The sequence below is a fragment of the Petaurus breviceps genome, unplaced genomic scaffold, assembly GCF_028583685.1.
Source record: "Petaurus breviceps papuanus isolate PSGF00001 unplaced genomic scaffold, PetGlider_PUasm1.0 99, whole genome shotgun sequence".
Classification (NCBI taxonomy): Eukaryota; Metazoa; Chordata; class Mammalia; order Diprotodontia; family Petauridae; genus Petaurus; species Petaurus breviceps.
Genome location: NW_027187465.1, coordinates 15,227,956 through 15,239,796, shown reverse-complemented (window position 1 = coordinate 15,239,796; position 11,841 = coordinate 15,227,956). Strand labels below are relative to the sequence as shown.

Here is an 11,841-nt window from a genome sequence, read left to right as displayed (position 1 = left end):
TCATCAGTGCTGTCTCTTCTCTTCGGGGAGACGAAGTTAGGATGAAGGATCTGGTCCTCTACCTCACTCTCAATATCAATAAGATATTTAGGGTTAATAAATGCTATTTATTAATAAGTTAGAGAGGAAGAAATTCCGCTCCCCTCCCCTCCCAAGTGGGACCACTCTCAGATGCCAGGGAACCGGGTTTTAAAAATGCAAAGTGAATTTTTGGATGGGATTACAAATTTTGGACAACCCTGAGGAATTGCCAGAGAACTGCCACAAGGGGACAGCATTTACTCACTTACAGTGATACTCTGGTGCTTTCATCTCCATGAAGACACCCTCCAACAGTGCAGATCTTAACCCGTCCATGCTTGGGCCACCATTGTGGGATGAACAAGGTAAAAAGGATTTGTCCCTTTCTTTCCACGGTTATCTGCCCAGGGCATCATGGGACAGTGGAAGGAGCCCTGGAATTGCAATCAGATGATGTGGGTTCATATCACGCCTCTGACACCACCTGTGTGAGCTTGGGTAAGTCACTTAAATGCCTCCTGCCTCAGTTTCCTCATCAGTAAAATGAACCTGGCCTCCAACATCACTGCTAACTTTAGATATAAGGGGCAGCTTTTCAGTGGACCATATTCTCATTCTGTTCGGGGCCAGATGCTTTGCTTCTCTGAGGCATGTAGGGCTTGGGTTGGATCACTTCTAAGACCCTTTCCAGTTGTAAAACCACAATCTTATGACACACAGAAGAACCAAATTCTGGTTTGAGGGTAAAGCTGTTTTAGGATTTTTCAAGGTCAAGGAGTACTTGGAAATCTAGAATCCCACCTGATTAATCTGCCACCTCGTAGCTAGTCTCAGGTGGCTGGAAAGTAGCTTGTGTTGGGGGCCCGGGTTGAATTTAGGAGGACACCCATTTCTAAAGACACATTGAGGTTTCTTCATTGGACTCTCTCTTTCTCTGAGTCCCAGTTTAGAAAGAGTGATGGCAGTCACAATCCTCCTTACTTATGACATTTATCAGACAGGGGCATTCATGAAAACATGAAGCTTAGCTGGGGGTGGAAATCCAAGAGGACAGTCTATGTCAGAGGGGAAGGGAAGAGGGAGAGCAGAGGCAGCAGCAGCAGCTTAAAACCCTGGGGAACTAGTGATGTCTTAGGAGATGTGACTCAAAAGGAGCAGAAGGTCTAAAAACAGACCCTGGGAGGAGCCAAGAGAAGAGCCAGAGTTATTTTAATTGAAGAAGGTGAAGGGATAACTCTGACCATCTTCAATTCATAGAAGGGGTTTTATAAGGAAGATACTGAGCCAGTCTCTTGACTGAAGTAGAGAAAACTGGCATAAAGAAAAAGAAGAGAGTGAATAATCATCGCTAGTTTTTACATACTTGTTATAGTGGCAAAGAAAGCATTTCTGAGAGATTTTCTCATAGAACAACCCTATGTGGCATGTACTGTTATTGTCCTCATTTTAGATGGAGAGAAATGGAATCTGAATGAGGTTTAGGGACTTACCAAGGTGATGCAGCTCGGATGTGTTTGAGGCAGCATTAGAATGCAGGGTCTTCTCAGTCCTAAGTCCAGACCTCTCTCCACTGCTTTGAGATTGTGATGGGCCATAGTGGCATGAACCATGTGTGATGCCATCTTCCCTACTTCCTGAGAGGTCTTAGGGAAGAAGGATGAGCATCCATCCTGGGTGGGCTTGCTCATTGCAAGGTCCCTTTGCACTCCTAGTTTCCATGAAGTTGGTTCTGGGAGATTATTTGGTCTCACAGCTATGTTAACCCTGGCCAAGGGGGCCTGGGTGTTTTCTCTCTGCTCAGTCAGAGGGTGCTCTGTATAAGAAATGTTACTTGTCCAAAATAATGAAGATAATCAAGGACTAGGGCAGGGATAGGAAACTGAAGCTTCTCTTATCCTGGAGGGTTGGAGCAGGCCCTCTGGGGCTTGGTTTTTTCAGATGCCACCTGACCTGATTAGCACTTACAAGCAGGCAGACATTTTACTAGTTATTCCTTGGGGGGGAACAATTATACCAAGGGGCCTGGGAGGTCATACTACTGTGAATGGGAGAGCATTTACTTTCTACTAGGTAGGGGAGCAAAAGTTCTGAGAAAGGGCCTTTCAAATCTGGATCAAGAGAAGGGAATTCTGTCAAAAGCAAATACATTATTTGTTTTTTTTTTAAGTCATGGGTTCTTAACCTAGAGGCCTTGAACTTGGCTTTTAAAAATATTTTGGGAACTGTAGTTCAATATACTTGGTTTCCTGCATGGAACCCTATGACTATTACTTTATGCATTTAAGAATATGATTCTGAGACAGGGTCCATAGGTTTCAACAGACTCAGAAGTCTAACAAGAAAGCTGAAGAACCCCTGTTCTGCAGGACCAAATTGTTGAAGGAGACATGTCCATCCTTGGATCTCTTCCCTTGCACAAGATCACAGAGTCTGTGAGCTGGAAGGTACATCAGTGGCCATCTGGTCCAGCCTGTCCCTGAATCCCCTTAACAATGACCATACCAAGGACTCCTCTGGCCTTGGCTTGGAGATCTTCAGTGAGGGGGCACCCGCTCTCTCCAAGGCATTGCATCTTTGGATACGTCTCATTGTGATCTATCTCTTTGCTGTTACCCTAGTTCCAGGAGGAATCCTCTTCCACTCACCGGTTATGCACACTGTCCTAAGTCTTTTCTTCTAGATTCTAAACACCCCCAAGTCTCACACAGAACTTGGAAGGCCTGATCTGGTGACCCTTCACTGTTCTGGTCATTCTCCTCTGGACATGCTCCTCTAAATATGGTCTGACCAGGGCAGCAGAGAACAGACCGCAGGACTAAAACCTTTATTCTCTACACTGATCCTCTCTTAGTGTAACTCAGTGTAACTCAGCATCTCCTGTACTTTTTGGACTACCACAGTGCACTGCTCTCTCTTACTGTCAAGGGTACATGGGTACACGTTCTCTCTTTATTCTGCCCCTCTTGTAACTACCCTTTCAGGTTACATATCTCGGGGAAGAGGGCAAGGCACCACTGGAGCCAGAAACCAACTAACAGTGTTAAATATTGACATAATGTAGCGCTCAAGAAACAACCTTTATGTATTCTCTCCACATTGAAGAAGCAAAATATTCTTTCTCTCAAAAGAAAAATAGCTGAGAATATCTGAGGCATATGGAGGTAAGGTGACTTCCCCAACATCACATAGCAAGGTCAATGTAGGGCTTGTGATTTCCAGACTGCTGCTTTTGGTCAGCTTCAAGAGGATCATAGACTTTTAGAGTCAGAAGGCAGCTTGGAGACCTTTGTTTTCTCCCCTTTATACACTCTTGAGTTGTAAGAGATTTTGAAGTTGCCTTAGCCAGCCCATGCCTTTGGAACGTATTCCTGCTAGACTGTGAGGTACTTGGGAGCAGGGATTGTGGGTTGGTTGGTTGGTGTTTTGCCTTTTACTGTAACCCTAGCACTTAGCCCAGTGCCAGACACATCAGAGGAGGTTAATAGATGTTTAACTTGACTCTATATCACCGATGAGTGATTTTCCATTTACTCTGTATACATCTTATTTGTACCAAGTTAGGGCAGGGTTGGTTTCGCTTTCTTTATACCAGTACATACTTAATCCCTGGAAAATAGTAGGTGCTTATAAATGCTTATTGACCACCGTTTGGCCATCCACATCTGCTTGAAGGAGTCTAATGCTGAGGAAATGTATTCTGCTTTCATTCTTTTTTGGGGGTGTGGGGTGGGTGGGAGGGAGGAGCTTACTCCTTACAAATTCCCATCCATTTCACAGAGAAAGAAACTGAGGCCCAGGGAAATGAATGCCAAACAGTGGCAGCAACAGGACCAGGAGCAGTGTAGTGGATGGCGTGTCAGGACAGAGAAGCAGGAACAAGAGGATGGTATATGGAATTCATGAGATGGATTTGTTCCTCAGTGGCTTATACACTTACTGATTTCAGTCCCAAGTGGGGGACAAATCATCTCCAGTTATCACAGTCACCCTGACCACTTGAATGCCAATGCTGTACAATCCAGGGGCTCCCAAGTGGTTTATACAAAATGGTGCCAACCTTGTTGAGCGGGAACACAGAAAGAGTCAACATGTGCCAAGGGAAAACAGTTTCTCTGCACCAAAGGTCTGCAGGCAACGGGCTTGCACAGGCAAGAGAAGAACAGATGAGGACCCATGCCCCTCACACATACACATACTCACATATGTGCGTGCACACGCACACTGAAAAGTGACAATAACTTTTAAAAAAGGATGGTATGTGACTTTAGGTGCTGGGGACTGTCCATAGGAAGAGACCCACAGCTAGTCTCTCCTCCCCAGTCCCTGCTGCCTTTCCAAAGAAACCCCAGAAAACTAACATGAAAATGCCAAACAGGAGTGATCTGGTGATTTCATGCAGCTGCGGTACGCCTTTGGAATAGAAGGAGAGAGAGAGAAAGAGGGTGAGAAGAAACATCATTTTGTAAGAGCCACTGCAGAGAAGAAGCCATTGCATTGCAGCAGAAACGTTCAAAGAAAAACAAATGGGGGCCAAGGGAAGCCCCACGGGACTCGAAGTCCGAAAAGAAGAAAAACGAACAAAAAAACCACGACGCAATAATAGGACAAGAGGGAGCGCGCATTTCATGGGAGTCCTGTAGGAAAGAGTCGGCAGCGTCCATCTTTCCAAAACCTAGTGCCTTCTGCCTGGAGAAGGCCTGGGGCAGGCAGCCCAGCCTGGCATCCATCCGAATAGGGCAGAAGGGACCTGGTTAGGAGCTGAACACCCTGTTAGGGAAGAAGGGAGGGGGAGAGAGAGGGGTTAGCAAAAACAGTAGGCCAGAGACAGCTGTAGAAAACATTCCCACAATCTCCCAAGTTCCCAATATCTATCTATCTATCTATTTTCCTTCCTTCCTTCCTTCCTTCCTTCCTTCCTTCCTTCCTTCCTTCCTTCCTTCCTTCCTTCCTTCCTTCCTTCCTCCCTTCTTTCCACATTTTCAAAGTACCTACTATGTGCCAAGAGTCTGGGAGTACAAAGAGAAAGAATGAAACAACTGTTCTCAGGGAGCTTACCTTATGTTGGGCAAAACAACAGCCACAGAGAAGTCAATATGGATACAAAGTAATTTCGGGTGGGTGAAGGGAACTAGCAACAGTAAAGAATCAAGAAAAGCATTGTGTTATTAAAGCTTTGGCCAAGGAAGTATGGTGGAAGGGAGAAAAAAGTTACAAAATGCGATGTGTCATATAAGGCCGACTCTAAATGAAACTAACTCACTAGGAGAAAAAACAAACCCCAAGGTGTTCGGTTTGTGATGGGCACATTATTATCTTATTCCAATACAGCAACAGCCCTGTGCTCTCAGTGATGAGGAATTCCTTCCAAAGATTTGGTTCACAATCCTTCTAGATCTCCCTCAGCTGATTTCTTATCTTGGTGGAAAAATGTGGAGACCTCGTGTTTTAGAAACAAGGTGACTTCTAGGTTAAGCATTAAAAAAAGAGGTTTCAGTGCATTGAAAATCCATGACTTTTTTGGAGGTTTCATTGCAGACAGCGTGCTGAGGCACATAGCTCAACCTAGCTCAGCCAGTCCTAGACAAGCCTAAATGGGTGCTGATCAGGTATGGAAGCCTTGCCAGCTAGGACCTGCCCAAGATTATACTTTGTTGGCAGGGTCTTGGAGAACTCAGGGTCACCACTGCTTCACCACACATGCATCTGAGAAAGAGTTTAGTGGTTGTTTAAAAGAAGAGTTCTATTTCAGTCCCAAGACAATTTAATCTAAAAGTCTTGGGAAGTAGAGGCCATGTGGTCACCACAAGATGGAAGAAGTGTGTGATGTATGGAATAGCATATTGTGGACCTGAAATTATGGTAAGACATGATAAGGTCAGGATGACAATAAAATCAAACTTACTTTTAACCATTAGGGAAGTGATATCTTACCCTCATTTTGTCATGCTCTAAGGCATTTCCTATGAGGACAATTTAGAGTTGGAAGAGACCATAGAGGTCACTGAGTCCAAACCCTTTATTTTACAGATGAGGAGACTGAGGCCCAGAGAGATGATCTGACTTAGGATCACACAGCCTGTGTCTCAGGTGGGATTTAAACTTAGGTCTTCCTGACTCCAAGTCCCATGCTCTATCTACTGCATCATGTTGCTGTCTCTAGTGAAGAGAAGTTAGGGGTTCAAAGCCTGCCCTGCACTTTACTTCCCGTGTAACCTTGGGCAAGTCACTTCATTCCTCAAAGGTCTTAATTTACTCATTTATAGACTGAAGGACTTGGACAAGGTGACCTCAGAAGTTTCTTTCAACTCTGAACATATGATTCTATGATCTCTAGATGTCCAGAGCAGGGCATGGGGATGACATTGTCAGAATACAAGGAATCGTTATTTGTATTCATGAGAAGATTGCATGAGAGACAGTTCAGTGTAATAGATAAAGATCTGGTTCAAGTCCTGACTCTGATATATACTGGTTCTTTGACCCTGGGCAAGTCACTTAACCTCTTAGTGCCTCAAGCATTATTATCCTTAGTGCCTCAGGCATTATTAATTTTTTTTTATGAGGCAATGGGGTTAAGCAACTTGCTCAGGGTCATGTAGCTAGTGTTGGGGGCTGGATGTGAACTTAGGTCCTTCTGACTCCACAGTTGGTGCTCCATCCACTGCACCACCTAGCTGCCCCTGCCTCGGGCATTATAAGACTCTTAAGTTGTAGAGTAGGCTACAATTTGCATGAGTAAGGGAGTTTCCTTTCTAGAAGCTTCTTACACCAATATAACCACAGGTCTCATATTTCTCCCCCACCCCCAAAGAAAATTGTTTGTTTTCCTTTGTACTTGGAGAAGACTGAAATGACATCACTATGTTGGGTGACTGAATGTGGTTGGTCAGACCAATATGAGCTCACAAGGTTCTACCACAGGTCGGGCACAAATAGGGTATAGGAACATCATATTCTGGTTGGGGAAGCTGGTGGATTGAAAGCAAAAACAGTGGGAAGTGTTAAAGCTATCTACAGGTTGGGAAGCCCTGCTATTCAGCTAAGTTGGAGAGCCATGCTCCAAAGAGAAGTCATCTTAAGAGATGTGCCCAATGGAACTGGGAGAGTCTCAGTAGGTAGAGTGAACATTCTGTGCCTAAATCAGAACTATCATTAGAAATTCCATTTCCCTGGATAAGCACCACAAAAGGTATCTTCAAATCAATGTTTTAAAAGAAAAATTTAGTTCAGGGTGGTAGGGAGATACCCTGACACAAAGTCCCATGAATGGAGAAGCTAGGACGTGAGGAGGCTGATGGTGATGGGGAGGTTGCTAAGTCCATGATGTTGAGAAGGAGCTCCCCTGTGATGTAACTGCTGGGGAGAGGTAGCAGGTCATCTTGAAGCATCCATTTTAACCAATTATTATTGTTAAATAGGTGTTATGATAAGTTATTTGTACCAGCTGATTAAATAAATTTGTTTCTAGAACCCTCTAAATGTTGGTGCCCTTGGTGAAAGTCCCAGTTGTTCCACCCTAGTTCAGTTCTAGCCCAAGTTGTGCTTGCCTTTGGTCCCTGAGATTTCCATAGAAACAGAGTTGGCTTACTCATCAGTGTCCTTCTTGCTCTCTTCAATGAAGGCAATGGACTCAGATCTAAGGCGGTTGGTCACTTCATACGTGCGCAGGGTGACTCCAAATATATCTTCATGGTAGCGGTTGTCATCCTAAGGATAGAAACATTAGCTTTGAATACAGGGAGAAGGTCTCCAGTATCACACAAGAGCCCAATTGCTGGTAGGAAATATCAAGAACTTGGTGAGTTAGTGATAAACATTTCTTGCTAATTTCCCATGAGACCTTGGGCAAGTCACTTCCCTTGCTAGGCTGTTACTTTTTCCCATGTTAAATAAGACAGTTGGATTAGGAAAGAGACAGCTTTGTGTAGTGAAAAGAGGACTGGCTTTGGATTTAGAAGACCTGAGTTTGAATCTTAGCTCTGCTATTTATGACCTGACCTTGGACATGTCCCATAACTCTCTGGGCTTCAGATTCTCCATCTGGAAAATGAATGGGGCTGAACTTGGTAGCCTTTATTAAGTCCCTCCCAAACACCATTTCTGAAATGACTCCCCCAGCTCTTACTAGTCTACTTGGCCTAGGAAATGCTCGAGCTGTGGAAGGCTCCAGAGCATCCAGTTACCACTCACCCTCAGTTTGCTAATGAACACCCCGGCCTCCTCTGCTGAGAGCCTCCCTTGCTGGATCATGATGCGTTGGATGGCTTTCAGGACATCGGCTGCCATCGTGACATCCCCACAAACATAGATGTGGCCCCCTTTCTCCTTCAGGGCTCTGTACACAGTCTCTGCCAGCTGTTCCTGTAAGGCATCCTGTACGTATTTCTGTGGGGATGAGAGAGTGTCAATAACAATGGCCTGGCCAGTCCTAAACCTTGAACACCCTATTGCCTTCTTTAAAAACAAATGAACTGGGGTGGCTAGGTGACACAGTGAATAGAACACCAGCCCTGGAGTCAGGAAGACTTAAGTTCAAATCTGGCCACAGACACTTAACACTTACTAGCTGTGTGACCTTGGGCAAGTCACTTAACCCCAATTGCCCTGCCCTCTACCCTCCATAAAAAACAAAAAATAAATAAAAAATTTTATAAACAAAGCAAAACAAAAAAAAATTGGACAACTTGTTTTCAAAACCAACAACCCATCTCCTATAATGAAAATTAAAAAGAAAGAGGGGAAAAGAGAAATTTGGTAAAACTGATCTACCAATCTATATCTGACAGCATATGTGACATTTTATACACTATACCCTAGCTTTGCAAAGAGTGGAGGTAGATGGATATTACTATTATTATTAATAAAGATAATATCTAACAATAACTGATAACATCTAACATTTTTATAGTATTTTAAGGTTTGCAAAACTCTTGTTTACATTATCTAATTTGATCTTCAAATTCATTTTCTCAACTCCTTTCTCAGGCCAAGTTTTTATTCCCTCATTTTCAAAGAGTTCCTTCTCCTGGTAGAGTTGTCCATTCCTTCTCTTTTTTATAGGGGTACCTGTGAGACAGAAAGCTTCAAAGGACTTACACCCTATCCCTGTTAAAGCTGAGGAAGCCTTCCCCAAGAGACTCCTTTTTCCTGTGCTTCCAAGAATCTTAGACTCCTAGAATTGGAAGGGAACTTGGAGGCCATCTTGCCAGCCCATACATGAACAAGACTCCCTAGCAAGCAGTGACCTAGTTTTCCCCAAAAGACCTCTCGTGAAGAAAAACCCAGTACTTACCAAGGTTCATTCTACTTTTGAGTAGGGCCAGAGGTGGGAAAATAGACTGTCCTCTTTGCCTGGGATGCTTTCCTTCCTCATCTTAGCTTCCAGGTATCCCTAGTTCCTTTCAAAAATGTTGTTGTTCAGTTATCTTCTGTCATGTCTAACTCTTCATAACCCCATTTGGGATTTTCTTGGAAAAGATATTGGAGTGGCTCGCCATTTTCTTCTCAAGCTCATTTTAAAGATTGAGGAAACTTAATCCAAACAGGATTAAGTGACTTGCCTAGGGTCACACAGATGGTAAGTGTCTGAGGCCAGATTTGAACTCATGATGAGTCTTCTTGATTTCAGACTGAGTACTCTATCCATAGCACCCAGAGCCCCCAGGACTCAGCGACATTTAAAAAGAAAAAAGACTGCAAAATAGGCAAAACCTTGGACTTGGAATCAGGAATGTCTGAATTAAAATCCTGCCTTAGACACTTACTAGCTTTGCGGTCCTAGGCAAGTGTAATGGTATGGGAATTTGAAGATCTTCCCTGCCCTTTAATTGGCCAGATGTGATCACATGAAGCCTGTGGTGGGAGGACTTTGCTGAACAGGTGGAGCAGAACCCAGAGGAAGCTGGGACTCAGAGCAGTTAGATGAAGGGAGGAGAAAAGATGCAGGCAAGGAGACAGCTAGGCTTGTGAGTGTTTGTTTGTGAGAAGTCTAAAGGATGGTGTGATTTCCTGCTGTGTTATGATGTATTGACTTCCTTGTTGCTATGATGGATTTGACTTTCTGGTGCTGAGATTTGGCTTTCTGGTGTATGAATAAATGTTTTGCTTCTGTCTTCTGTATGGAGAGTTTGTTATATTTTGCTATTCAGAATTATGCCGGCATATTCATAGTTGCCATTGAATATGAATATTGCATTGGCTCTATAGCAAGTCACTTCCCATCCCTGGACTTTAGTTTCATCCTCTGTAAAATGAAGAGATTGGGTTTGATGGACTCTAAGGACCCTTACACCTCTAGACCCATGATCCTACACCACAATTTTGCCAAAAGCCAGCCCCATACAAATGTCCTCTTTCTTTTTTAGCTGCTAGAACAGATCCAGTAAATTCATTCTTCTTAAAAGGATAACTGTTGAGAAAGTTTATTATGTTGTCTCCTCCACATATACTAAAGAACATTCCTGATCTCCCCAGCTTTAGGGTGATCCCTACCCTCCAATGACTATGTATATATGTTCTGCATCTATTTGTTTATGTATTATCTCTACCCCCCATATAATTTAAACTCTTTAAGGGAAGGGACTGTTTCATTTTAGTCTCTGTCACCAGTACTGAGGACAGACCGAGTGCCTGGCACCCAGCAGGTTCCTAATAAATGCTTGTTGAATCTTCCTCCCTACACCTTTCACCAAGTTATCCAACTGCATCCAGGGCCATCTCCAGTCATCCTGATCTGTATCTTGCCACTGGACCCAGATGGCTCTATAGGAGAAAGTGAAGCTGGTGACTTTGTACAGCTCTCCCTCACTTGAATCCAATTCACTTGCATGTCGTGAATGGCGTCACCTTCTTGATGTCACGGTCCTCTGGACAAACAACAACAACCTGCTGTTCCTAGTTCCCCTGCCTCTGGGAGCAAAGAGAACAAATCTAGGCCTTGTTTCATGTGACAAAACCTCACGATCTTGAAGACGATGGCTCCCAGAGTCCACTGGAGTACTTATGTGTCCTTGGAACCAGAAGGTAGGAGAGAACTCTGAGACAGAATGGCGGTCCTCAGCATGTACCCATCAGATCAGAGCGTGAGAACAGCATGCTGTGGATTAATTACCTTTGGTTTGTCTGGCTCACGGGAGTAGGCCGTGTACAGCTCTCTGAAGACACCTTTGTTCTTGGCCTGCAGGGTTTCCTCCTTGTAGATGTGGTCAATCTTGGACTGCCGACATCCAAAGACCAGGACCATGGGACATGGAGACATGCCTATGAGTCAGGGAAACTCAGGTCATCGACAACGCTAGCAGCTGATTAGCTGGGAAGCCCATGGAGAAATAGTAGGTATTGAAGTACTAGTAATTATATGCATTGTTATGATAATAGCTAATATTTGTTTATTTGAGAAGCAGTGTGGTATAGCTGATCTCTAAGTTAGAAGGCCTGGGTTCAAGTCCTGCCTCAGACATATATTGGCTCTGAGACCACGAGTATTTCTTAACTTCTTAGTACTCTAAACATCTAAGTTGCAGAGAAAGTGCTGAACCTACTTTGGTAAAGGAAGTTTCCTCACCTGGGAGTTCTCTATACCAATGAAATCATAGATCAGTTAGTCTCTCTCTCTCTCTCTCTCTCTCTCTCTCTCTCTCTCGGGACTTTGTGACATCTAATTTGTCTAAAAGAAATACTTCTTTTCTTCCTTCCTTCCTTCCTTCCTTCCCTCCCTCCCTCCCTCCCTCCCTCTCTCTCTTTCTTTCTTTCTTTCTTTCTTTCTTTCTTTCTTTTTCTTTCTTTCTTTCTTTCTTTCTTTCTTTCTTTCTTTCTTTCTTT

The 11,841-nt window shown here is 43.8% G+C and overlaps 1 protein-coding gene across 1 annotated transcript in view; it reads right to left on the bottom strand.

The window, feature by feature from the left end:
• Nucleotides 1-17: 17 nt before the first annotated feature.
• The window catches only part of NOS1 (nitric oxide synthase 1), a 143,133-nt gene continuing 131,309 nt past the window's right edge, over nt 18-11,841 (bottom strand). Inside the window, exons 26-29 of the mRNA XM_069081409.1 lie at nt 11,132-11,280; nt 8,212-8,406; nt 7,610-7,728; nt 18-4,788 (exon numbers count right to left, since the gene is read on the bottom strand). Of these exons, the coding sequence (XP_068937510.1) occupies nt 4,773-4,788; nt 7,610-7,728; nt 8,212-8,406; nt 11,132-11,280 (479 nt within the window). The 3' untranslated portion in view covers nt 18-4,772. The remainder of the gene's footprint in view (nt 4,789-7,609; nt 7,729-8,211; nt 8,407-11,131; nt 11,281-11,841) is intronic.